Source organism: Penicillium vulpinum (assembly GCF_028829585.1).
Source record: "Penicillium vulpinum strain IBT 29486 chromosome Unknown utg000002l_segment0_segment0, whole genome shotgun sequence".
In the NCBI taxonomy this organism is placed as follows: domain Eukaryota; kingdom Fungi; phylum Ascomycota; class Eurotiomycetes; order Eurotiales; family Aspergillaceae; genus Penicillium; species Penicillium vulpinum.
Genome location: NW_026643242.1, coordinates 1460784 through 1486124, shown reverse-complemented (window position 1 = coordinate 1486124; position 25341 = coordinate 1460784). Strand labels below are relative to the sequence as shown.

Below are 25341 nucleotides of genomic sequence, written 5' to 3'. Positions count from 1 at the left end.
CGCTAGAAATGTAAATCGCATCTATGTATTTTTTGTTCAAGTCGCCACTGTCTGGTGCATGACATTTGCCCGGTAGCTGTCGGACCGCTCGAGCAATTCCTCATGAGATCCAGAATCAGTGCATACACCACCATCGATCAAGAAAATCACATCGGCTTTCCGGATAGTGTGAAGACGGTGAGCAATAGCAATGACAGTGATTCCCCGGGCGGCCTTCTCCAGACCATCCTGCAAAAGCTTCTCGGACTCAGCATCCAAAGCACTAGTCGATTCATCAAGAATCAGAAGCTTGGGCTTGCGAACGAGAGCACGAGCGATGGACAATCTCTGCTTCTGGCCTCCAGAGAACTGGTTACCACCTGGTCCACAGAGGGTCTGGTAACCATCCGGCAATGCAGTGATGACATCGTGGATATTTGCAAGCTTGCAAGCCTCTTGAATTTCTTCAATGGTCACATTGTGGCCGGGACGGGCACCGAGACCAACATTGAACTCGATGCTTCCCTCGAAGAGGACGCTATCTTGAGGCACCAGAGAAATCCAATCACGGAAGGAGACGTCCGAGGTCTTGGTCACATCGACACCGTCGATCACGATAGAGCCGTTTTCGGGTGTGTACAGGCGTTCGACTAGGGAGATGATGGTCGATTTACCAGCGCCACTGGGGCCAACTAGCGCACAGAACTTGCCGGGGCGAATATCAACATTCAAGCCCTTCAGCACCTGCATGTCCGGCCGGGCAGGGTAAGAGAAGTGGACATCACGGAGCTGCACGCTCGAGGCTGTGCTGCCGGAGTTGTAGGTGGGCTTCTCCTGAGTTGCCTCAATGTCATTTTCATCGGGTGGTGTGAGCCGGGCATTCATCTTGTCCTGGCCGATCTCGATCAGGCCAAGAATTCTGGACATTGCCGACCGCGCAGCAGAAAGCTCGGGTGCGAGCGCGAACATCTGACTCCAAAGTAGGGCACTGACCAGGAGAGAGAAGACAACAATCAGGAACTGGGTCTGAGTGTAGTTGCCGTTGACGATCTGCTTGGAACCCCACCAGTATGCCAGTGCATTCACCATGTTACCCAAGAAGTAGGTCATGGCTTGCCAGAAACTTGCCTGTACGGTAACCTTGAATGTCTCCTTGCGAGGTCCTTGCAGGGATCTTCGGTAGGTTTGAAGGGTGTTTTCTTCAAGAGAAAGAGAAGCGACTGTCTTGATGGAAGTGACTGCTTCCACGCCGATATCGACAGACTTGGTGTAGGCGTTTTCATGACGCTCCTCGAATTTACCGAGGATCATCAGCTCCATTAAACCAGCTCCGAGTAGGAGGGGGACAAGGGCCAGGCAGACCAAGGCAATTCTCCATGCAATAATGTGGGTCAAGATAATGGCGGCAACGAGGTTAACAGAGATGGAGAACAGAGTACCAATGACAGATCCACTTATACCGGCAAGGGCATTGCCATCTCTGGTGATATAGGACAGAAGTAGGGCAGGCGATCGGCCCTTAGACTGATGCCACTGAAGATCTTGTTCGAACAGTGACCGGAACGACAAGACTCGCACTTTGTAGACTATCTTTTCAGAGATGAGGCCGAATCCTCCCCAGCTGACGATATTTGCAAAGAACTCAATGATTGCAAGAACGAAGAACATCAGACCATAGAAGTTACCCCGGTCGCTGATACTCTCTGCACTATGGCAAGGGTTCAAACTTCCAACCGTGTTTCCGAAAATGACGGCTTCACCAGAGAAGGCACCGCCGACCATGCTGGAACCGAAAAGAGCAGCGAAAATGACGAGCAAATGAGGCTTGAGAGCTGGTGCGTAACCCTTGCAAAGAGCCCACACGGATTTGACCGGGGTCTCGAGCTCTTCCTCTTCTTCACCAGAGTTACTGGGGGGTGCTCCAGTGGTCGAGACAGTTGTGACACGGGTTGCCTTTGTAGGTTCAAGGTCATTTGAAATACTACCCTTCTCATTTTCGACGTCGGTAACAGAGGTATCATCGGACTTGCTGATGCTATCAATGCTGGCAGTAGTCGCACTCTTGCCAGATGCAGCTGCAGCTCCGAGAGTCTGCAATTTAACCAGCTCAGAGTAAGGTCCATTTCCAGCCATCAACTCTGCGTGAGTTCCCTCTTCCAAGATATCTCCCTTGTGCATACAGACAATCTTATCCGCATTTGTGATTGTTGACAGACGATGAGCAATAGTGATGACAGTTCGGCCGGTTGAAATGTTGTTGATAGCCCGCTGGATACGCTGTTCACTGCGCGAATCCAGAGCAGCTGTGGCTTCGTCCAAAATGAGAACCGCGGGGTCTTTGATCAGAGCACGGGCAAGAGAGACACGTTGCTTTTGACCACCACTGATGAGTCGACCACTGGAGCCAACCATTGTGGCGTATCCATACTGTAAAGCTTCGATAAAGCCATCCGCATCAGCAAGCGCAGCAGCGTGGCGAGCCAATTGGACGATCTCGACGATTTCAGGGCCGCGTTTCTCTGCTGCAGCCATAAGATCCTGACCATCTCTGACTTCGGTGGCCAGATCACTGAGGTCGGTTCCGAGGAGTGCGGTCTTCAGATGTGCATGGGCCGGTTTGCTCGAGTTCATCAAGCCATGTGCGATGTTCTCCAAAAGGGAGCGGTCGAGAAGGGATGGTTCCTGCTGCACAAGACTGAGGAATCCTCGCAAGTCGCGGGTATTGAGATCACGGAGATTATGGCCATCGAAAGTGATCTCACCTTCAGTGGCATCATACAAGCGGATAACTAAACCTGCGATGGTGGACTTTCCACTTCCAGAAAGACCAACAATGGCTGTATGTTTCTTAGGAGCAATGGAGAGGTTGATCTTGTTAAGAACAGTGATCTCAGGCCTGGAGGGGTAAATGAAAGAGACATTCTTCAATTCAAATCCGCCCTCCGCCTCGGTGAGACGAATGCCCTCCTCAGAATATCCATCAATCAAGGATTGACGATCCATGTCGTCACGCAGCTTATGGTAACAAGCAACAGCCTGTGTAAACAAGTGGATGAAAGGTGCAACTTGACTCAGAAGCAGGGTAGCTGTCGTTGAGGTTAGTAAAATAGTCCACAGTAAGACATCAATGAAACTGACCTTCGACCAAGACAAAAATAACGGTGAAAACAGCTCCGACAGTGGCACCCGCGGACTCAGTGCGCACTGCATTAGCGATCTGCTTACTTCCTTGCCAGAACGCAAGACCGTTCGCACCATATGCAACGAAATATAAGACACCAGCTTGGATACCAGTGGCATTGGCCTTTTTCAATCCTTCGGTTTCTGAGTCCTTCAGTGCCTTGGAGAACTTCTTCTCCAGACGGCCGTTCGCACCGAAGGCATGCACGACAACAATGTTGTTGAGCGCTTCAGAAGCAATGGATGCAGCGGAAGCAGCATAGTCCGACATGCGCCCGGTGTATTTCTCGATATAATAACTTCCAACAAATGACATGATGAAGTATGCGGGGATCAAGGAAAGCAGCATCGCGGCAAGAATGGAGTCTTTGATAAATGCAACGATGTATGCTGTAACGAAGAAGGAGAAACTTGAGATACAGATTCCGACTTTCTCGGCTGTACCGGAGCGAATTGTTTGGATATCGGTGTTGAGGCGAGAGGCAACTTCTCCGGCGGGCAGGTTGTCAAAGAAAGAGGGTTCTTGTCGGAGTAGATTCTGGAGATATTTTTCGCGGAGTCGCTGCGCCAGGCGCGCACCGGTCATCGTCCAGCATAGCAGGTGAAGGTAGATTAAAACGAATTGAGCAATGCCCAGGTACACGATCATCAGAATTTTGCTGTTCATGTCCGACTGATCACTGGAGTCCCCTCCCGAGGAGTTCTCGGATTCCGCGCAGCTCACTGCGTTGAAATCATCGATCAGTTGGCCGAAAATGATACCAATGATGGGAAAAGGGACACCCGATCCAATTGCAGACGCCAGGCCAACAAAGAGGGTTCCCAATTCGAGTCGTGAGGGGTTGGCAGCCACCAGCAGCCTGGGGTAATCCGCAAGATTCCCGAAACCCATGATGACTCGAAAATGGCGTTCAACACTGGGATTGTCGTTTGAGTGTTGAAGAAGCTAAGTTCTGGCAAGCGATCGATTTTTTTTTTATCGCTTTGCTAGCTTGACAGTGGCGTCACCATGAAAATTGCACCCACTCCTTAGCGTGAATCCATTCGGTGAAGCGACTTTAGCTGTGGGTTACGATGAAGACCCAAAGAAGGATATGTATATGCCAAGTGTGAAGATGGAAATTTCAAGGGGTTTCCGGGTGTTTAACATGCCGAGCTAGTTTTTTAATCAGCCGACATCGGTTTTGAGGAGTTGGATCCCAAGATGCAACCCACCAGGGAGGGTACTATGAAGAATTTCAATTATACGAGGGGAGTTATCAGATCAAAGTGGGGCCCATGTATCAAGGTTCCATACTATCGTCCATACGTGTATTCCCCGGTGGATACGGCTGTATTTTGTCTGTCAATTCAACAGGGCTGTATTTTACATTCATAAGATACACTGTGTATGTATTTTAAATGCGGAACTTTCGGGCTGTTCTTGTTGTGTTGTTTTTTTTTTTTTTTTTTGGGCTGGCTGTGGTGGATAGATGGGAAATTACAAGTGCCTCAATGAATTATCTCTAAAATTATCTCTCTCAGAGGTAAGTATGTAGATATATCCTATTAAGTATATAGTATTTTATTTTAGTCTTTCCTAGTGCTATGCATGTATATTCTAAGGTTGACATTTTGCATATTAAATATCCGAAAAGAATATTCTACAAGAATACAAAATGTACATATATGTATGTACTCCGTATTATTGCTACTATACACAAAATCAATATTGAACTACAGTATTTAAGACAAGTGGACCCCGTCACAACATGCAATTTAGAAAACCCTGAAAGATTATCTGATTGATTGGGGCAAAGCGGAGTAGACCAACACGTTGCTGAGAGTAACTGACCCAATAAGGAAGAGGGTGGAGCAACACGAGCTACCCCCACTTGTCTCGGGAAGATGACGGCAAATGGAAAAAAAAGTCCTCAAGAATGTGTCATGAAATTTTTGTACATTGAATATTGTAATTTTTGCCGATCCAAGTGAAGGAAAGCCAAGCAAATTTTTACAGCTTAGCATTCCACGCGGCGCGATCTGCAGATTCTAAAGGCCGTTCGCGTCCGTCCCAGAATAGAGGACACAACTGGAACCACTTTTCACGACTGCAAACCGAGTGCACCGATCGCTTATGTCCGAGATCGACGTACTTGCCAATTGTGAGTCCCTGCGCATTCTCGTAGGATAGGATAATACCGCCGGTGGCCTTGGGCTCACCGACAGCGTTACCGGTCCGAGGATCGTCCAAGAAGACATAGTGGATGCAACTCGAGTACCAGGCGTTCACGCGGTGTGCACCTCGGAAGCTGGCATCGCCAACGAGAGAGTGACGGCCGCGATCATAGTCTCCAGCATCGTAGTGAGCACCGTAGTGATCCTCCTATAGACGAGGTGTTAGTGTCAATGCCAGGCTAAAGCGCGATTGAATTGGGGAATTTACCTTTGACCAATACAGCTCATAGTATGAGAAGCGGGTATCATCGAAACGTCCGAACAAGCACAGCACATGGGGATCGAAGTGCAGTTTGCGCAAATACTCGGTGTGCTCTTCAATAGTTCCAGTCTCATTCCAGCCTGCGGCAACACGCGGGTCATTTTGCCACTTGTTAAACAGCTCGACATGCTCCGAACTTTGCCAGTCAACGACTTCGAGTGAGAAGTGCTCGTTAATCTCTGGGATGTAACGACTGTAGGCAATAGATCCGGGGTGCGGCTTGGGGCGACGAGTCGGGTGGCGGGTGTATACAGGCTCCTCGGGGAACTTGTTTGTGACCTGGTAGTTCTCGGGCATGATTGGATACTGAGACAAAGGCTCCCGCATAGGGCCATCTGTGCCATCTCCCACCACCCAGATGGGACGAGGGCCCATTGGAGAAGCAGCACCTTGCCAGAAGGCGCTTCGGAGGATCAGCAAATCATCGAATTGCAGAGCCTTGTTTTCTCTGTCCCGCAGATTCCTCGGGTGCGTGATTGCCAATCCGGTGGTAAGAAGCTCATTGCGGATGACTTCCTGCCCTGCGCCAGACAGAGTAAGTCTGAAATACTCGATTGTTGGGTGACCGAGGTAAATGGCGTGAACCACGTTCCAAATTTGGCCCAAAGAAGGGGCGCTGCTCCCTGACCACTCGAAGACAGTCTGGGGGCTGCGACGTGCGCGACCCCAGGGAGTGTTATCTGAGATAGGTGGCTGCTCAGTTTTGGGAATGAATGTCAAATCCAGCCATGAAAGCGAGTCTGAGTGTAGTTGTTCTGGCAAAGGCCGTCCATTTGCGGGCTGCTTATCAAGTGTCAAGTTGCGCTTCGCTGGTGTCGATCCAGCGACTGTGTTCACACGATATGCGGTCAGATAAGGGTGTGGTAGCTTGACCAGAGGATATTGGTGTGATTTTGAGGCCATTGTCGCGGATTTCACGATCTTCAATGGTGGGATCAAGAATTTCGAAGGAATTGGAGTTTTGGGGTAGGGAAAAAAAAGAAAGTACCCCCGCCCTGCGCAATCAGATTATATGTACGGAGTTACAGAGTAGGTGAAACCTCCAAAAGGTAAAGGATGATCAAGCAAGGATATAGTAACCGAGACCGAATCTCTTTCCCATCTGTAACAGGTATGGGGCTGTTATTTTTCAAATATATACTTACAATAACAATATTGGTATATTGTACGGGGAGAATACCGACATCGCCTTGTTATGGAGTTACTTAAATCAGTCCCGAGGTTCCGTGGAACCATTCTGCGACCGAGCTCCCCTACGAATGACAATACATAATCCATAGCCCAGCCCAGGGGGAAAAGATTGTAAAGTCAAAACATAGACAACACAAAGCTGAATTAGTCACAATACTCTGCATATTCTTCACAATTCATCATGTCTTTACGATCAGGACCCTTGAATTATGAGAATTTCTATATCTCTTTTCCGCATGAGCGAGTTGTCCAGGTCACAATCAATAGACCACAAAAGCTAAATTGCATCGACAAAGCTACAAGTCAAGAGATCGCCAAGATTTGGGAGTTATTTGATGAAGATGAAAGCCTATGGGTTGCCATAATCACCGGTGTTGGACGAGCCTTCTGTACAGGGGCTGATTTGGGAGGTGGGTTTCTTGTCTTCTGGCACCTGAAATATCGAAGACAAAGACTGACTCTAAATTCAATAGAATGGAACGCGATGAACAAGGCTGGTGTTGTCAATGACATGTCCGCACCAGGTCTGGCTGGATTGCCTCGCCGGTCCGGCAAGAAACCGATTATCGCCGCCGTCAACGGCATCTGCATGGGTGGAGGCTTCGAGATGGTGGCGAATTGCGATCTTATCTTGGCTTCATCCTCAGCTATTTTCTCCCTTCCGGAAGTGAAGCGAGGGATTGTGCCAGTGGCCGGATGTTTGCCGCGGCTGACCCGCACCATTGGGCTACAACGCACGATGGATCTCGTGCTTACTGGCAGGAATGTGAGCGCCACCACACTACATGACTGGGGTCTCATCACTCAGGTAGTGGATTCACCTGCCGATGTCGTCCGAGCAGCGGTCGAAGTTGCCGAAGTCATGTGCAAAAATAGCCCCGATGCTCTTATTGTTGGTCGTCTGGGTGTTCGAATGAGCTGGGAAGCTGGCAGTGTGGAGGATACCGTATCTGATCTGGCGGATCAGTGGTATCCTCGGTTGGTTGGTGGTCCTAACTTTGCCGAAGGCATCCAGGCATTTGTGGAGAAGCGGTCACCGAGCTGGAAAAATTCGAAGTTGTGAGAAAACAAAAAGTCCACATGGCCCCCACTACTCTGTAATCAGATTGGGTGGCGCAACTAGTTTCCACCATCATACGGCCGTGCCATGGTTAGTAGTGGGGCATAGACTTATCTGATTAAACCGTAACACGATGTAATTAATGGGACGTTTTCTTGGAATTCTTGGAATTCTTGGAATGTTTCAAATATTTCAATGTTGGGTCTAACACAATATGCAGTTGTAAGCACTCTAAGCTAGAGAAAGAGATATTTTTTTCTCATACCTGTTAATATCCCACAAAAATCTTGGAAATCTGTACGGAGTATAATATCTCTAAATACATATGTTACATACCGCTATTACCTACAAACATTATACTACGGAGTACTTTATATTGACCGGGTTAATCCGCATGGATCTCGCGTTTAGGGCATAGATAGCTTTTAGCAATGGCCCCCAACGCTCAAACACGTCGAACCAATCTCTCATCTATTAATTCTTTTTCTTAATTCTTTTTCCGGCTCCTGTCGCGACAGCTCCAGTATGAGTGCCAAGCTATGCCAAGCTCGTCTCACATATTAATTATTTCCTAAACAGGAAGTATTTACGAGGTGATTGAAGCTAGAAAGGGTTCTATCCCCGGTTGGCATTGCCTTCCCAGCACCATCCGGTATGAAACCCATAGTTTGTGCAATCTGATTAGATTCTGCCTTCGGAATGTCCCATTCTGTGCCAACGCTTTCAGTGGGGTGAGCACACATGGCCTGTGCAAAGAGACCCTATGGGAGAGAAAAACAAATCTCGGTTACTTGATTACCCAGCAAAGAAACCCTGGGACATCGCCAAGGATTTTTCTACTGGTTCATTCTCACAGTGTGGCGTGGATTAGTCTTTCGAGATTGTACCAAGCTGCCGAGTTCGGTGTTTTTTTTTTTTTTTTTAAAAAAAAAAAGCGCTGGACCTGGAGCGCCAATAACTAGAGATTATATTTGCTATAAGGGCAAGGGTTTCCCTTGGGCTCTGTGGTTTTTTTGAGTTCCTCCAACCTATTTTTTTTTTATCTCCAGATCAACAACATGGGGTTCCGATCTGCCTTCCGGCGGTCATCGACCCACGAAGAGTCTATTACTCAAGTCGCTGTGAGCACTGATGGCGAAAGAAAGAGCGAACTGACCACCGAGGGTGCTGCTGCTGTTGAAGCCGATGAGAAAAACCCTGAACTTCCCACCGAAGATGCACAGCAGGGTGTCAAAGAGCTCGAGGCCGTGACTTTGAGCTGGACGAAGGGCATGCTAATTGCGGTCTTTGCGAAGTAAGTTCTTGTCTTTTTACCTCGACAGGCAATCGACCTGTGCAAACCAGATTGTTTACTAACATGAATATTCAATAGCATCTGGTTCTTGTACTTCGTCAATGCTATGCAATCCACGATTAACTACAGTTTGCTCGGCTTTGTCACCAGTGAATTCGAAAGCCACTCCCTACTCAATGTCATCTACATTGTCGCAGACGCCATGACAGCCGCTGTGTACATCCCTACTGCCAAGGTTATGGACGTTTTTGGCCGTGCAGAAGGTTTCCTGGTTATGACCGTTTTTGCTACCCTCGGTCTGGTTCTCATGGCTGTATGCAACAACCTTCCCACCTTCTGCGCTGCGTACGTCTTCTACAGCATTGGATTCGGAGGTATGACATACTGTGTGGATGTCATCACCGCCGACATCTCCAAGCTCAAGAACCGAGGTTTGGCTTACGCTTTTACCTCCTCGCCATATATCATCACGGCATTTGCTGGCCCCAAGGCTGCCGAGGGCTTCTACGAGGACATCAGCTGGCGGTGGGCCTTTGGCGCATTCTCCATTATCTTCCCTATTGTTGCTTCCCCTCTTTACTTCATATTGAAGGCCAATCTTAAGAAGGCCCACCAGAACGGTCTTGCAGTCAGGGAGCCTAGCGGCCGGACCTTGCTCCAAAGCGTTTGGTTCTATATCAAGGAGTTCGATTGTGAGTGAACAGCTTTCTAAAGCGTTGAATATAGTGAAATACTAACTTGCGTAGTTGTTGGTGTTTTGGTGTTCTCTGCCGGCCTTACAGTCTTCCTCCTTCCATTCAGCATTGCTAGTTATGCCCCTAAGGGCTGGGCATCAGACTATATCATTGCCATGATCGTGGTCGGATTTGTCATGCTTGGTGTCTTCCTTGTTTGGGAATTACGCTTTGCCCCCACCCCAATGTTCAACTTCAGCCTGTTGACCGATCGAACTATCATTGGTGCATGTTTGCTCAACGTGAACTACCAGATATCTTACTACTGCTGGAACAACTATTATACATCTTTCTTGCAGGTAGTCAACAACCTCAGCATCTCTGAGGCAGGCTACGTTAGCAACACTTTCGACGTCGTCTCCGGCTTCCTTTTGCTCGGAGTTGGTTTCGTCATTCGCAGGACTGGTCGCTTCAAGTGGACTCTCTACATTGCGGTGCCACTTTACATCTTTGCCCAGGGATTGATGATTTACTTCCGTCGCCCTAACCAATCTGTCGGCTATCTTGTCATGTGTCAGATTTTCATCTCTATTGGCGGGTCTGTCTTCATCCTTGTTGAGCAGGTTGCTATCTTGGCTGCCGCTGATCACCAGCACGTCGCAACTGTTCTTGCTCTGCTCAACGTCGTGGGCACTGTCGGTAATGCTGCTGGTTCTACTATTTGCGCCGCAATCTGGACTCACACATTCCACAAAGCCCTGGCAGTGCGGCTTCCAGAGCTTGTGATGCCAGATATCGAGTTGATTTACGAGGATCTTGCACAGCAGCTGTCTTATCCCGTTGGATCCGCCGCGAGACTGGCTATTCAGGAAGCGTATGGGTATTCTCAGACAAGAATGCTTGCTGTTGGCACTGGTCTAATGGGTCTTTGTGTCTTCTGGGCCCTCATGATCAGAGACATTGACCTGCGGAAGGTCGCTCAAGTCAAGGGTACCGTCTTCTAAGGCGTTTATCTTCGTCTTTGGGAATAATATTCGTCAAATACCCTGGTGATGAACCATTTCCTCTTATATCCAAAACACGACTAGCTGCTCCCAGGCAGTTATCGGCCAGCTTTGCTCTTTGTACCTTATTATCTAATCATATTTACATGACGATCTGAATGCAGAATGTCATGACTATCCGAACCAATGTTTTTGATCTTGTAATCTGTAGAGCCGTCCACGGGTATTCGAAACTTGACAATGAGCTTCGAGGCATATTCCATAATAACAGAGGCATTTTGGACAGCTAGCTTGGTTATCATTATGCCTAACATCCAACTTCAACATGTAAGGTTTATTTTGTACATCGCCCTCGACACTGGATGCCAAGAATCGCATATGAGCCCATGCCGAGTTTTCAGCGACTAGTACATAGCTCACCTGTTATTTACTTCCGCTTACCGGGAGAACGGCGGTATCGTATGTAATAAATAATATGGTACTCTAAGTAAGTTACAAAAGGATACCGCTAGTATGTATGCAAGTAATCTATATGTGAAACAAATACTGTATGTTGCGGAATGAATTATATGGGGCTTGAGCAACAGTATGCTTTGTACTCCATACTCCGTACCTTCCATACATACCTGGCAGTTCAAAAAATCCTTCATTTGAATGGATCCACGTATGACTAGAGCCCATCCACTCTGTGGAGCCAGGGACCGAAAGGATCTGATAACTTTTTTTCTCTAGAAGGCGGCATCCGAGAAAACCCCCCTTCCTTTCGGCTCAACCCGGTCTGATCACACATGGCTGAAATCTAGATCCACAGTTTTCCAATTAGCAAAGCAATAACAGCCAGGCAGCTAGGCTCAGACTGATCTCCCTGGAACATTTCCCCCTATGGAAAAAAAACCGAGCTTCTACCACGTTGCTAAGTGGGTATGACCGCGTACTGCAGGCGCAGTCGGATGCTACTCGGGTTCATTTTCCTGGAAATGTCCCGAATGCTATCGAATCTGATAATTTCTCTGATCATCTGATTAGATTGGGCTGCTGGCCTGGGTTCTTTCCAAGGTTTAGCGTACTGTGGCGCTTTTATCTGATCCGAAGGCCCTCCTTCCAAGGTTGGATAGTGAGAGACATGACCCGCCGAATGGTAGCCTATGGTCCCCTTGTGGATATCCGCACTCGGCCGGCTTCATCTCAAGCCATCTCCTACAAAGTAGCCATTACGTACTTCAAAAAGAAGCAACTTTGTAGCATGCCTTCGACTGCCTGGCATAAAGAGTAAAGCCTTGCTGATGACTTTACAGATGATTCTTGCCACTAAGCTTGAAATCTGTTAGATATCAGTCAGTTTGGTTTCATCAGAAACAGGAATACAAAATACACGAATAACATTTGAAAACAACGTTGTAGAACTAGATATCAGTATATCCAACTAAGGAGACATCTGAAAAGACTGCCAAAATAACTATCGAACTGACTTAACAAGGCCAAGTCTGTACAAGCGGTCAACTATTCTTGTAGTGATATATGTAGGTACCCGTGGCCACACGTGATGATCTCGCTCTTGAGAGGAAAGCAACAATGCATATCCAGTCACCATAACAGTCCACAATCGACAGGTTCCTTGCGTTTCTAAATCTTCTTCAATCACATCCTGCTCTTATTCCAAGGGACTGTTGCCCTACTTCCCATACATTTTGCACCACAACCTGGTCATACCATCCCTCAGATCTCATTTTGACTCCCCAAGCTAGAACTATGAGAGCCAGACGGACACCTGAAGACCTAGTCTAAATGCCCAATTTGGACTACTGTTTGTGCTCATCGCACGGGGAGGAATCCCTTTGATCGGCCACGAACACGCCCCAAAGCAATGAAACTTGAATTTGAAAACGGACTCAAACGTTAAAGTCCAACCAGCTTTTTACTATCGGTCCCGTGGTGGAATCGCCATCCTCTGTGAACTTGCAGCGAGCTGCCAGTCGCTAGTATAAGAAGGTCCAACAACATAGGACCTATAACTTGATATAGCGGTGGATGTCGTGGCCTCTGATCATCGGGACATGGTTGTCCCACTTCGCGATACCGAGAAGTGCACCAAGAGTAAGCTGGTGCGGCTGGTCAACATCAAAGGACATCAGATTGCGTGTGCGGAACGAACACACAAAGCGAAGAAAATATGTTATTCCTTACGGCCTCTTCAAAAAGCACGGCATCACGTTTGATTACGAAGCAGCCAAGCACAAGCCGTATCGGAACAATAGGGAGCCAAAGTCAACTGCAGCAGCCTGGGAAAGCCGACTCGCTGACCAAATCCTCTGGTGCAGCGGATTCGATGTTATCACAGTGTTTGGGTGCCGGGAGTGGCAACGACAGCAGAGCAGATGCTCGGGTACAGACATTCCGTGTTTCAGATGCAAAATTTGGTTTTTCCACAAAATATCTGATGTATGCTTGATCGGAGCAACCCTGGCGCACGAAAAGTCATGATTGTCACCTCCTGCGAAACACATATCAAAATAAGATCTAGAGTGGAGACCAGAGATGACTAGGAGTACTGGGCCAGCCGCCATGATAATCGCATCGGAGAGCAGAAAGCTGGAATTGAAGCAACTGCACAAAATATCCCCGGTCCACTTGATGCTACTTGATCCTGCAGTCTCGCGTGATCTGATGTGTGCCATCGGGAGACCCTCTAGATAGTGGCCGATTACTTCGGACTAGGTTTTGACCTGATTAAGATTCAAAGATCTCCAGGGTCATCTTTGCCAAATTCCTTAGGCCCTTTCATTGCCATACAAGATATGTTCAAACCCATCGATTTCAGAACAGCAGACATAGAGCTTTCCGCAGAGGAAAAAATGTTGTATCAGTTTCAACACGATTCGAGTTTAGTAACCGGACCAAACTTGCCTAGCTGACAAATACTCCAACCATTCCACGTGTGATAGATGTGGTCCGTATGAAGAGGCACTTCTAGGCCGGCCGGTCTTCATGCGCCGCTACAATATCGGAATGGGGAGCTGGTTTACCTACCAAGGCTATGGGATAACAATCCAAGCCTAGGTGTCTATCATCCGTAGCACCTAGTACAGCTAGGAGGAAAGAACACGGGCACATAGTACAGCTTTATTATGGAGGACAATTAGAGACACTAATGCCGTTGAGCAGGCATCAGGTAGTGTCTTATGCTTAGGCAAGCGATAGGACGAGACAGCTAGGGCACTCCTCTTTCGGAACTTTGAGGGACCACAAATGGCTACTAAACATGTGGAAATCTCTAAGAACGAGAATGATCAGCGTCGAGAACTGCTCCGTCGTAGAGTCCAAAATACCCCTGGCACAGAGAGCATACCCAGAGCGAACTTCTCCCTTTTGTCTCCCTTTTGCAGTTCGCGGATGAGGAAGTCCTTGAACATTTCGTAAGAAAGAAAACCTGAGTCGATGTACTGTCTTTTAAAGCTCTATTAAGCTCCATCGACCCCGACAATATCCCTGGAACTTGGAAGTAGCCCATCTATTGTCTGTGCGCAACACCAGAATAACAATTTTTGCTTAGAATATTTGCTTTGCGAAAGAAGAACACTTTTTTGAAGGAGTCAATCCAAGAGTCCACTGAGGAGACTGAAAAGCGCGAAATCAAGCGATGTGTTACAACCTGCCCCTAGACTAGCGAGTTACAACATGCTAAGCCAAAAAGACCACTATATCTAAGCATTACGCTCAGATATTCCAGGCTCCGAGATATATAGTGCGACATGACATGATGCCTGTCTAAAGCTTCTACAAAGAAGCCGTCTTCAAAACATACGCGCCGGATTTCACAGATACTGAGACATTCTACACGTATTGAGCTAGGATTTGGATAGCTTGATGGATGGAAGAATTTCTATATCCACGGAGTAGAGAGTCCATGTAATAAGTGATAGAAACACGGCCGTTCTATAGTTCAAGTAAACAGTATCACTCATGAAATCATAAATCTTCCATTTTGGTATCTATTTCATAAAACGAAAACGCACCGCTCCTTTATATACGTGTAGCAAGTGTATCGACCATTTTTTCGGGTACCAAGAAAGCTTACTGCTTATCGGGGAAGCCAAAGTTGACACCGAACGGAGGGTAGACAAAGCGCTGGAGTTTGCCCTCAGCCTGGAGACCATCGCTGTACTTGCGAAGGGTGGCCACATCTTCGGCGTCCAAGTGGATCAAGTCGGTACGGTTGGCCTCGATACGGGCAGGGGTGACGGACTTAGCCAGGACAGAAGAGCCACGGGCGACTAGGACAATCAATTAGTACGCTGTATCCGGCCTCAGGTGCAGAATATTGAGAAATACTTACTGTGCCAGCTAAGCAGAACAGTAGCCGGACTAACTCCGCGCTTCTCGGCGACGGCCACGATGGGCTCGGCAGTGAACAGCGGGCTACCGGTGCTGCCCAGAGGGCTGTAAGCGGTGATGTGAATGCCAGCCTTGTTGCAGAAGTCGACAATCTCTTGCTGGGGGAGCAAGGGGTGGTTTTCGATCTGGTTGGCAGCGGGGACAATGGTGGCCTGGGGCAGGAGTTCCTCTAGGTATTTGACACTGTAGTTGGAAACACCGATGGCCTTGACCTTGCCGGTGCCGACAAGCTTCTCCATGCTCTTCCAGGTAGTGACGTGAGAGTGGCTGTGGATAATGTCCCGCGAGCCATCAGCGAGCTTAGGGAAGATGTTGTGGTTGCCTGCAGTGGAAATGGTCAATACCTCAAATCTGAATGTTTGAAGAAGTTCAACTCACCCTTAGGGTTCATCGCCAGAGGCCAGTGCATCAGATAAAGGTCGACATAGTCGAGTCCGAGATCTGTCAAGCTCTGCTGGAGGCCCTCCTCAACACGGGCATGGTAGGAGCACCACAACTTGGTAGTTACAAAAAGCTCCTCGCGCTTGACAATGCCATTGTCAATGGCCTCTTTAATACCCTGGCCGACTTCATTCTCATTACCGTAGCAAAGAGCGGCATCAATGTGACGGTATCCCACCTTGATGGCGTGGAAAACGGCGCGGGCAACCTCGCCGGGCTGGGATTGCCATGTTCCCAAGCCGAGTGCGGGGATCTCCGCGCCGGTGTTAAGCTTGAAACGAGTATCACAGGCAGCCATTGTGGATTTGTGAATTTAGGGTATCAAAAGACAAGGGTTATTTACAGTATAGAATAAGGAATATAAACAGATTGAAGTTGAAATGTTTTTTAAGAAATCTAAAGGCGGGGGGAGGTTTACATACGACAAACCCCCACGCCATCGCGGCTATTCCATTTCTGGCCAAGAAAGTCGAGGATTTTTCCATCAATCACCGTGTTGATCGTCTAGGATATTCAATGTTCTCTAGAATATTCTCTAGAATATCCTCTTGGGGGGGGGTTTTATATCATCTGCGTCATCTTAAAAAGAATGAACATTCCCACACAATAACCGTCAGAACAAAATCCAGAAGATAAGTCAGCAGATCAGCGGAAACCGTCTTCCAGTTCGAATGATTCCTCTCCACTTGACATCACAATCACTCCACATGGTTAGCTTGGGGTCGTGGGGTCGTTGTGGCTGCCAATCATTGTCGTCCCATTGGAGAACAACCCAGATCTTCATCGGTGCGGAAGCCAGAATCCGTGATGTTTCACGATGATTTTCTATCCCGCATATGTACATCGATGCGATGGCAAATCAGGCGAATGCGCTGGGGAGAATCCTCGCGAAACCGCTGACATCGGAAATCTACACGCGATATCCTCCATACTGGCTTTTCCTGGCATCAACACTATATATACGCTTGCCGTCCTAGGGTCTATTTCTCTTTCACCTCCAGGCTTTTTCAATTGATTATTTCAATCTCATTTGGCATATCCTAAAGTTCAATCTTACATCTCATAAGAACCTGAGGGACGCTACTCCTCCCACACGGTCAAAATGGCACCAGTCGCCGTCTCCCCACAGGCCTCCCCTGTCTTTAAGAAGCGGGATGGCCACGCTCTCGAAGAGCTATCGGACGCTATTGACGAAGTCAATATTCTCAAAGACATGAAGAAGCGCGAGGCTGAAAGGAAAGAGGCCGTAGAGAAAGGTCTATATGAAGAATCCGAGTTCGACAAGGAGAAAGACAAGTCCAATTTCCGCCAGTACGAAGACGCTAGCGACCGAGTCAAGAACTTCTACCAGGAACAACATACCAAGCAGACTGTTGCATACAACCTGAAGGCTCGCCATGACTTCCACGCCAAGACGCGCGCCGAGATGACCATATGGGAAGCCATGGAGAAACTCAACACACTGATCGACGAGTCAGATCCCGACACCAGCCTTTCTCAGATCGACCACCTCCTCCAGTCTGCCGAGGCTATTCGCCGGGACGGCAAACCCCGCTGGATGCAGCTGACCGGTCTTATCCACGACCTGGGCAAGCTCCTGTTTTTCTTCGATGCCGATGGCCAATGGGATGTTGTCGGTGACACTTTCCCCGTTGGTTGTGCCTTCGACGATAGAATCGTTTATGGCCGCGACTCATTCCGCAATAACGAAGATTTTGGTCACAAGATTTACGATACTAAGTTTGGTATCTACTCACCCGGCTGTGGTCTCGATAAGGTCATGCTCTCCTGGGGACACGATGAGTACCTCTACCACCTTGTTAAGGATCAGTCGACTCTTCCCGACGAGGCTCTCGCTATGATCCGCTATCACTCTTTCTATCCTTGGCACAACGCCGGTGCATACCACGAGTTGATGAATGAGCACGACCGCGATATGCTGCGCGCTGTCAAGGCTTTCAATCCTTATGACTTGTACAGCAAAAGTGATGGCATTCCTAGTGCTGAGGAGTTGAAGGTATGTTTTATTTCTGCTAATGATATACGAATTTGAGGCTGACTTGTTCCTTTCTAGCCATATTATATGGAGCTCATCGATGAGTACTTCCCCACTAAGGTCCTGAAGTGGTAGACGACTTGCTCTTCATGCATCTCTATCCTACACTCTTTGCTCCACAATTCCCCTTTTTTGACTTTCCAATTCTGTGAAAATAGCCATGATACATGTCATCACGTTCAATTAGCGTTATAAATCCTACTTTTCAACCTCGGAATCATTCCAGGCAATCAGATCCAGAAATTAAATTGATAGCAACGAAAGTAATCCGCTTTCAGATCTTCATAGTCTATATCTCCTGCCTTTCTCAATTATTCAACTATATCATCCCACATTCACCGTGCACCTAGGCATCTCCGTAGACCTCTCCTGACATGGCCCTTCAACGCACTATTTTATACGCTAGAAATCAAAGGCACATGCTTGATTGCAAATTGTAGTAAGAGTCACTAACAGATTAATGTGCAAAGGACAGCGCGCTTATCTACATGCATGCGTATAATGAAGTTGGATTATTTCTCGTCGATATTGCCGTATGTGAAATTAGATGAGTTTACATTGAACCAAAATACAAGATTGCATCCATATTGGAAGTCATATATCGTCTCATTTTGAAAGGGTATTCATGAAAGCATTGAACATATATGGTCTATACAAAATCCCAAGGCACATCACACATTATTCACAGATGAGCCACCTCCGACCGGTTTCCATTCTCATCGAAGAAAATCTTCTTCTCTGTAATCATCGACTCCTGCAGCGCAGCACCAATTCTCACGGCCTTGACAGCATTGTTAAGATCAATAGGCAGCGCAGTATCATCAAGACAAGCAGCTGAGAACTCATTGGCTTCTGTAACAAACGCATACTCAAAGCGATCATAGTAGTTCTGCGGGATCTCCCTCCTGATGCCGGACTCGTCATAGATATTAACATGGTTAAGCGCAGGCTGAGTATTCACCGCCAGCTTTCCCTTTGTCCCGATAATCTCTGTAACATCCTCCTGGCCAGCGGCCATCATGCGGGAAGCATAGAAGAATGCAATACGGCCGTCGTAGAACTCGACCAAACCGACGGCGTTGTCGCGGTCCTTGTGCTTACGCAGATCGGGCTCGACCGCTGTGTTGCCTACCGCTGACACGGACTTCACTTTGCAGTCGTCGCCAAAGAACCAGAGCGTCAGATCAATGTCGTGAATGGAGCAGTCGACAAAGATTCCGCCGGAGAACTCTGCGTATACGACGAAGAATCCGCTCGGGTCGAGTTTGTCACAGGTTTGGCTGCGGAGAACAGATGCAGTGCCGATTGCTCCTGACTGCATCTTCTGGTAGGCGTCTCGGTAGGACTTGTCGAAGCGTCGGGAGAAGCCGCACATCACTTTGAGATGTGGCTTCTTGGCTGCTGCATCGACGACGGATTGGGACTGTATAATAGGTGGATTGTCAGTTGTCTGTCCCAATGTTTTGTTCTTTGGATCTGATAGGCTGGACTAATTGGGATTGAGACGGATTCAAAATGCAACTAACTTACCACTTCGACACTTGTAGAGATAGGCTTCTCGCAAAGAACGTGCTTGTCTGCTTCGATTGCCTTGATTGCCTGCTCGGCATGCACTGCAGTTGCCGATGCAACCACTACGGCAACTAGACCTTCATGCTTGAGCATGTCGTCGTAGTTCTGGTACAGTCGTACGCCAAAGGGTTCGAGGTGAACCTTGGCCCATTCGAGTTCGACAGGGTCAGGGGAGCTAGCAGCGACAAGCTCAGCTCGGGGAGTGCGCTCCAGGAAGTTCAAGGCATGGCGCTTGCCCATACGGCCTAGACCGGCACAGCCAATCTTCAATCTTTGGGCAGTCATTGTGAAAATTGTAGAGGTCAAGGAGGTGTAGAAAGTCAAGGAGATCAAGCAGACAAAGAATTTCAAGAATTTCAAGGGAAAATAAAAATCAATTGCTAATAAATGGAGAATTATGAAACTGGGCTGGGAATTATAAAGCTCACTAAATGCGGAGGCCAGTCTCCGATGATCATCTCCGCAAACGTGGGGTCGGAAAGTGAATTCCACACCGACGAACTCCAACAATATGACCTCGCCGCATGAAAAAGAGTCAATTAGTAACTAATTTGCCAATTCACTTCCGTCGGGTTTCTTCGATTCCCGTCGCAATTTGCGTTTCGCAATATCCACCGGATCTGCAAATCCATCCCCCCTCAACCAGGTCAGAGCCTTGCGCAGTCCACCACCCTGCACGGCCTCAGGGTTCGCCTCGAGGATCGACCCCATAAGCGCCCAAGATAGAACAAACATTAATAGCTCACCGCTTCTTCGGCCCTTCCATAATCCACGCTTGACCCCGGTCTTATACGCCGAATCAACAGCGGCCCGGAAGAACCAGAGGAATGTGCTACGGCTGTTGCCCAGGAACAAAAATGGCAGGCCGCCTAATGCTCCACTAAGGAAGAATCGTTTGGTAGGAAGCGTTGTTCGGGGCAAGTTGTTGTTCAGGAGACAGACACTACCCCAGGCTGAGCCAATTGCGGCAGAGAGAACTGCTGTCATGGTGATAATGCGCTTCGAGATAGTGTTCACCGATGAAATAGGCTGAAGCAAAATGCTCTTAAGTTTGGGGATTGAAAGTGCCAGAGTGACGGTCGTGAGGAACCGCACAAGTAGCGGCACAGATAGGAGAATGTGATGCAAGAACGCCGTGCTACAATTCGGGAGGTTCGGGTGTAAGAGAGCGCATGATAGACTTGCGATTGCAGGGTGTGCTGGTCCAGTGATTGGGGAGATGGAAGCCACTGATGACGGTAATGTGTTCGGGTCGCCCGGGTGTAGAATTGGAGAAACGAATGCCCTGTGTCATATTAACAACTGCTATCCTCTTTTAACAGACTCAATTTCAAACATACGGCCAGCGGAGATCAGCGATAGAGGCAAGAGAATTCACAATCTCTTCCTTCTCGGGCCAGGCGATGTTGACTGGGAGCGACTCCGGTCGGCCTTGGATGTAGCTCGGCGAGAGCCTCAGAATGACTTTCCCAAACCACTATGGCATCAAATCAGCGACCGTGACTTAAGCAAAAGAATTCCGGACCACAAACATTAGGGGTAGTCTCGCGATCAAACACAAAAGCATGGAAGAGCTGCGCAAAGGAGATGGGCATCAACAGCCAGCTGCCAAACCACCATGGCCGCTTGTCCAGCCAGCCTTTAGAGTCCAGGGCATTGAACAAGAACTCCAAACTCCTGGTGCCTGTGTAAATCGCCGCAGTCAATCGAAGCTGGTCCTGTGGGCAGATTCCCAAGGCGAAACCTGCCAGACTTGCGCCGATCGCTGGCGCAAAACGCGAGGTCAGCGCTCGCGAGACACGCGGGTTGCGCTCTCTGAACGGCTTTGCATCTTCAGTTCGGAGGTTGGCTCGTAATCGGATGAGGAAGCGGTAGAGGAGGCGATGAATGAGAAGGAGGAGGGATAGGGAGATTGAGAGACGGAATTTGGGAGACCGGAGGAGGGGGGTTCGGGTCTTTTTCCTGTAGTTAAAGCTGGCGTTAGTGCTTAGTCCTAAAAGAGGCGTCTCCTTAGTATATTAAATTGATCTTACTGTGGAGCGCCTTGGAACCGAGTAATCAACAGATCCGCCAACTTCAACGCGATTCCGGAGCCCACGAAGACTCGCAGCGATGAGCGAATAGCGGCTTCACTGTGTCGATTCTTCGAGCGGGCAATAGCATCATAGCGAGATGGAGATGGGAGCTTGTTTTGGACGGCAGGGGCGCGTTTAATGACTGCTTCATGAAGGAATCGGTATTCTTTGGCGCTAAGGCACACGCGGAGGACGTCACGCAAGGCGTGGGGTGGGAGGTCCAGCGCATCCCCTGGGACTGGAGGGTTGTCCGCAGCGGACATGTTGGGTTTTTTTTGATGCAACTAAGTTAAAGCATAACTTCCTGGGTGAAGTCCGGGGGTGGGAAGGGGGTCGATGGGGTTCCGCTTCAGACGCGGAGAAACCCGACCTCGGCAATTCTCACCAACACATGGCATGTTCTTGGCTGGGCGTTTCCTTTTCGCGTTATACTAAGTGTTTTTCATACTTATTCATTATATACTCTTACTCGCCATGGCAGTAGCTGAGTGTCTTGGGGGATTCAGAGGCCCCAACGACCCCGTAGTATTTTGTTTCCCCCGGTATCATCTAGTTACCGCGACAATGATCAAGTCTACCAAGGGCTTTTCCACGCACAATATTCTTCCAGAAAGGAGGTGAAGATCGGAGGCTTATACCATGACTTTGGTTCTCACGGAGAATATCTATCCGAATTTCGAACATTCGTTGAGCGCTTGTGACATCTTGCCGTTTTGGTACACAAGACGGCAACGGCTGTCAAATTATAACATTCCAAAACATTCAGAACCAGTTTTAAGGACCAAATACTCAACGTGGCCCGTGTATGTGAGAATTCGAGGCAAAGCCCTATCTGAATTTCACTGAAGTTTGGGGATGAGAAAGGAGTCGACCCGATTCCCAAGCCATGGTGTTGGAGCTGAATCGAATAACATAAATATTTTTCTTCGATATATCTCGGAATACAATCTACTTGTATGCTACCCTGAATTGGGAACCGGCATAAAGGCATTTTTCGCCCAAAAGGTCCTCGATATCCATGAGCCGGTTATACTTGGCAACTCTCTCACCCCGGCAAGGTGCCCCAGATTTAAGATGGCCCGTCCTCAAGCCCACTGCCAAATCTGCAATGAAGTCATCGGTCGTCTCACCAGATCGGTGGGATACGAAAACACTCCAGTCAAAACTATAGGCCAAGTTCGCCCTATGAACAATTAGATTGTTTCTATCGCAAGAGGAAATGGGGACAAATGAGGGGAAACGCACGCCTCAATCGCTTCCGATATGGTGCCTATTTGGTTGATTTTGAGCAGCATAGAATTACACGCTTTCTTATCATTTGCCTTCTGCACATATTTCATATTCGTGACCAGTAAATCATCCCCAACCAGTTCGACTGGACATTCTTTGTTGAATTTGGTCCAACTGTCCCAATCAGCTTCGGCAAACGGATCCTCCAGTAGAACGATGGGATAATTTTGCAGCAATGAGCGATACAGCTCTGTAAGCTGCTCTGAGCTGTGCAAGTTCGGTTTGTCGTCTTTAAGCCCAATATCGTAGTTTCCGTCCCTGAAGAATTCGCTTGATGCAGGGTCAATGGCGAATTTAATTCTGCCGCTATATCTAGCAAGAGAGACGGCTTCAACCAGAAGGTCTAATGCCTCATGAGGCTGGGAAATCGGTGGTGCAAATCCCCCTTCATCTCCAATACCGATAGCTTGAAATTATCAGTAATGGCTACATAGGATATTATGAAATGGTACACTAACCAGATGGTCCAAACTTCTCAATGATGATCTTCTTCAGCTGCTGGTAAACTTCGCTACCCATTTTTACTGCTTCCGTGAAAGAGGACGCTCCAACAGGAGCAATCATAGTTTCTTGGAAAGCCATCTTGTTACCCGAATGCACACCTCCATTCAGGACGTTGAAGAACGGCACTGGCATCACGAATGGTCTTTTTGCTCCAGACTCACGTTGCAGAAACTCGTACAGCGGTATCCCCTACGTATATTAGCCATAATGTTCGATCATTAATCTTAATTCTGACCTACTGAATGGGCTGCACCTGCTCTGGCACATGCCATACTAACGCCCAAGATGGCGTTCGCCCCAAGCTTCGCCTTGTTTTTCGTACCATCCAGATTCTTAAGAAGAGAATCAATCATTTTCTGTTCGGTATCAACCTTAAGCCCACTATCTACTAGAGCAGGACCAATGACCAGTCTGACGTTCGAAATAGCTTTCTGGACGTCCTTGCCGCCATATGCAGAAACACCTCCATCTCGCAGCTCAATGGCTTCATTCGCACCTGTGGATGCACCAGAAGGAACGATAGCTCGAAAGACACCTACATCAGTGTAAGAAGCGAGTTCATTGATTATTGGTGCTCTCTTACCTCTATCTGTAGTGAGATCAACTTGAACAGTTGGGTATCCCCGCGAATCCAAGCGCGGAGCAGCTTGGACCGACCTGATCATCATGAATTCAAGGTGATTTAGGGTGGATATTTGGTATTTTAAAATCTGGGATAATCATCGTTGCTATTTATTAACCATTAAACTGGGTGTTCAAGATATAGGGGATACAAGAAGAGCAAGGGATGACGTAGATGGATTATAGACTAGACAAGTGATGCCCAGGTGATGTCAAGCGGATGATGCTTGATCCCCATAGTTAGATCTAGTCTAGATCAACACCTTTCTCCATTGTATGCTTCTGAACATATCGCGACGACTGATCGTGAAATGACTTGATAAGCAGAAGATGGTTGTAGTTTCTAGACATTTTATGGTATTGCCTTATAGTAAATTGTACTAGGCCTGTATCACAGAAGTTTTTACCGCGCCTTTTGAATATTCTATGTAGTATTAACCCTTAGAAAGGGGAAAAATAAAAGAAAATAGACGAAAATAGTTGCAGTGCTATTCCCGTGGCCTATATTGTTTGACAACTCTCGAGCGTCCATACTGGGTTCTTCGCAGCTAAAGCAATTCCAGATCGCATCACAACCATGGACCCTGTAAGAAATCCTCCGCAACTGCAAGATTTCACATATTGCAGTTTTGCCAAACTTGTTGAAAGTATCAAGGTCTACTGGTTTCTATCAAGATCAACCTTGTAATGCATAAATCTCCGAAGCGAACCATGACAGGACTGTCTCGCTTTCTTGGTTGTTCTAATAGTTTATATCAAATCGATTGCAGTAGCCCTAGAGAGTCACAAGCTCCCATGTTGGTTCTACTACGTAAACTAAAGCGGGGAATATCCGTACGGGCCTGGATGTAAGGAGTAAGGAGCAATTCCCGAAAGCAACCATCGCATTGTTACCTCATCGCAAAGAAAAAGTATTTTCCGCCTATAATAATCAAGTGCGATGTGCCTGGATAGAATACGTATGCATGATCACACGCTCAGCTTAGGGGTAATGTAGATAATACCACCTGGAGACAAGGTTTAGTTAGGCATCTGAATTTATAATGCATTTAATGCGTTTTTCATATCCATGGGCATACAACATAGGACAGCTATCAACAAAAACACCACATGTTAAACAGAGTGGATTTTGGTTTCAGCGCCACAAAATCTTTAATGGGTCTACATATATTATTTTGAGCCCTAAACCGAGAAATTCGTAAAATTAAGTGTTTGGCGTGAAACACAAGCTTGACGGGGCTCCACAAGGCTTTCAACGGCGCGTAAGCGTAACATAATCACAATATTGTCTGCAAATATCAGTTCCGTGTCCCAATTGGACAATCACTAGTTCACTCCAGACTGAAACAAACATGTCTCGGTCCATTTACCCGATGATATTCCGAGTATTAATTATTCCGGCTTCGTTTCGACAGGGCTGTAGATTGGTGGATCTACAAATTTCGGAGAATTGTCAACTTGGGGGTGGCTAACCCTAATAGATTAATTCAATGTAGCTCTGGACCTCCTGACTTGATCCAACGAGCCCT

The 25341-nt window shown here is 47.7% G+C and overlaps 9 protein-coding genes across 9 annotated transcripts; 3 read left to right on the top strand and 6 right to left on the bottom strand.

Annotated features, from left to right (window-relative positions):
• Window positions 1-36: 36 nt before the first annotated feature.
• N7479_003643 (ABC transporter ATP-binding protein) lies at window positions 37-4051 on the bottom strand (the record flags this gene model as incomplete). The annotated part of the gene is made up of 2 exons (XM_057251340.1): window positions 37-3065; window positions 3118-4051. 2 exons carry the CDS (start codon window positions 4049-4051, stop codon window positions 37-39), a joined length of 3963 nt encoding a protein of 1320 aa, XP_057110665.1.
• A 1101-nt stretch (window positions 4052-5152) lies between these two features.
• On the bottom strand, window positions 5153-6541 carry N7479_003642 (GNAT family N-acetyltransferase; the record flags this gene model as incomplete). Its single annotated transcript, XM_057251339.1, has 2 exons — window positions 5153-5524; window positions 5585-6541. 2 exons carry the CDS (start codon window positions 6539-6541, stop codon window positions 5153-5155), a joined length of 1329 nt encoding a protein of 442 aa, XP_057110664.1.
• Window positions 6542-7010: 469 nt separating this feature from the next.
• Window positions 7011-7892, top strand: sidH (enoyl-CoA hydratase/isomerase family protein; the record flags this gene model as incomplete). Its single annotated transcript, XM_057251338.1, has 2 exons — window positions 7011-7239; window positions 7303-7892. 2 exons carry the CDS (start codon window positions 7011-7013, stop codon window positions 7890-7892), a joined length of 819 nt encoding a protein of 272 aa, XP_057110663.1.
• Window positions 7893-8947: 1055 nt separating this feature from the next.
• mirD (putative MFS siderophore iron transporter) lies at window positions 8948-10861 on the top strand (the record flags this gene model as incomplete). Its single annotated transcript, XM_057251337.1, has 3 exons — window positions 8948-9183; window positions 9262-9875; window positions 9930-10861. 3 exons carry the CDS (start codon window positions 8948-8950, stop codon window positions 10859-10861), a joined length of 1782 nt encoding a protein of 593 aa, XP_057110662.1.
• A 4071-nt stretch (window positions 10862-14932) lies between these two features.
• N7479_003639 (putative glycerol dehydrogenase) lies at window positions 14933-15992 on the bottom strand (the record flags this gene model as incomplete). Its single annotated transcript, XM_057251336.1, has 3 exons — window positions 14933-15132; window positions 15195-15575; window positions 15632-15992. The coding sequence occupies 3 exons, from the start codon at window positions 15990-15992 to the stop codon at window positions 14933-14935; spliced, it is 942 nt and encodes a 313-aa protein (XP_057110661.1).
• An 804-nt stretch (window positions 15993-16796) lies between these two features.
• N7479_003638 (inositol oxygenase) lies at window positions 16797-17825 on the top strand (the record flags this gene model as incomplete). Its single annotated transcript, XM_057251335.1, has 2 exons — window positions 16797-17711; window positions 17769-17825. 2 exons carry the CDS (start codon window positions 16797-16799, stop codon window positions 17823-17825), a joined length of 972 nt encoding a protein of 323 aa, XP_057110660.1.
• A 607-nt stretch (window positions 17826-18432) lies between these two features.
• N7479_003637 (putative NAD binding Rossmann fold oxidoreductase) lies at window positions 18433-19607 on the bottom strand (the record flags this gene model as incomplete). Its single annotated transcript, XM_057251334.1, has 2 exons — window positions 18433-19173; window positions 19281-19607. 2 exons carry the CDS (start codon window positions 19605-19607, stop codon window positions 18433-18435), a joined length of 1068 nt encoding a protein of 355 aa, XP_057110659.1.
• A 261-nt stretch (window positions 19608-19868) lies between these two features.
• N7479_003636 (uncharacterized protein) lies at window positions 19869-21660 on the bottom strand (the record flags this gene model as incomplete). Its single annotated transcript, XM_057251333.1, has 4 exons — window positions 19869-20607; window positions 20663-20799; window positions 20855-21284; window positions 21356-21660. The coding sequence occupies 4 exons, from the start codon at window positions 21658-21660 to the stop codon at window positions 19869-19871; spliced, it is 1611 nt and encodes a 536-aa protein (XP_057110658.1).
• Window positions 21661-22345: 685 nt separating this feature from the next.
• Window positions 22346-23859, bottom strand: N7479_003635 (enolase; the record flags this gene model as incomplete). Its single annotated transcript, XM_057251332.1, has 5 exons — window positions 22346-22580; window positions 22643-23093; window positions 23146-23380; window positions 23431-23726; window positions 23775-23859. 5 exons carry the CDS (start codon window positions 23857-23859, stop codon window positions 22346-22348), a joined length of 1302 nt encoding a protein of 433 aa, XP_057110657.1.
• Window positions 23860-25341: the final 1482 nt, after the last annotated feature.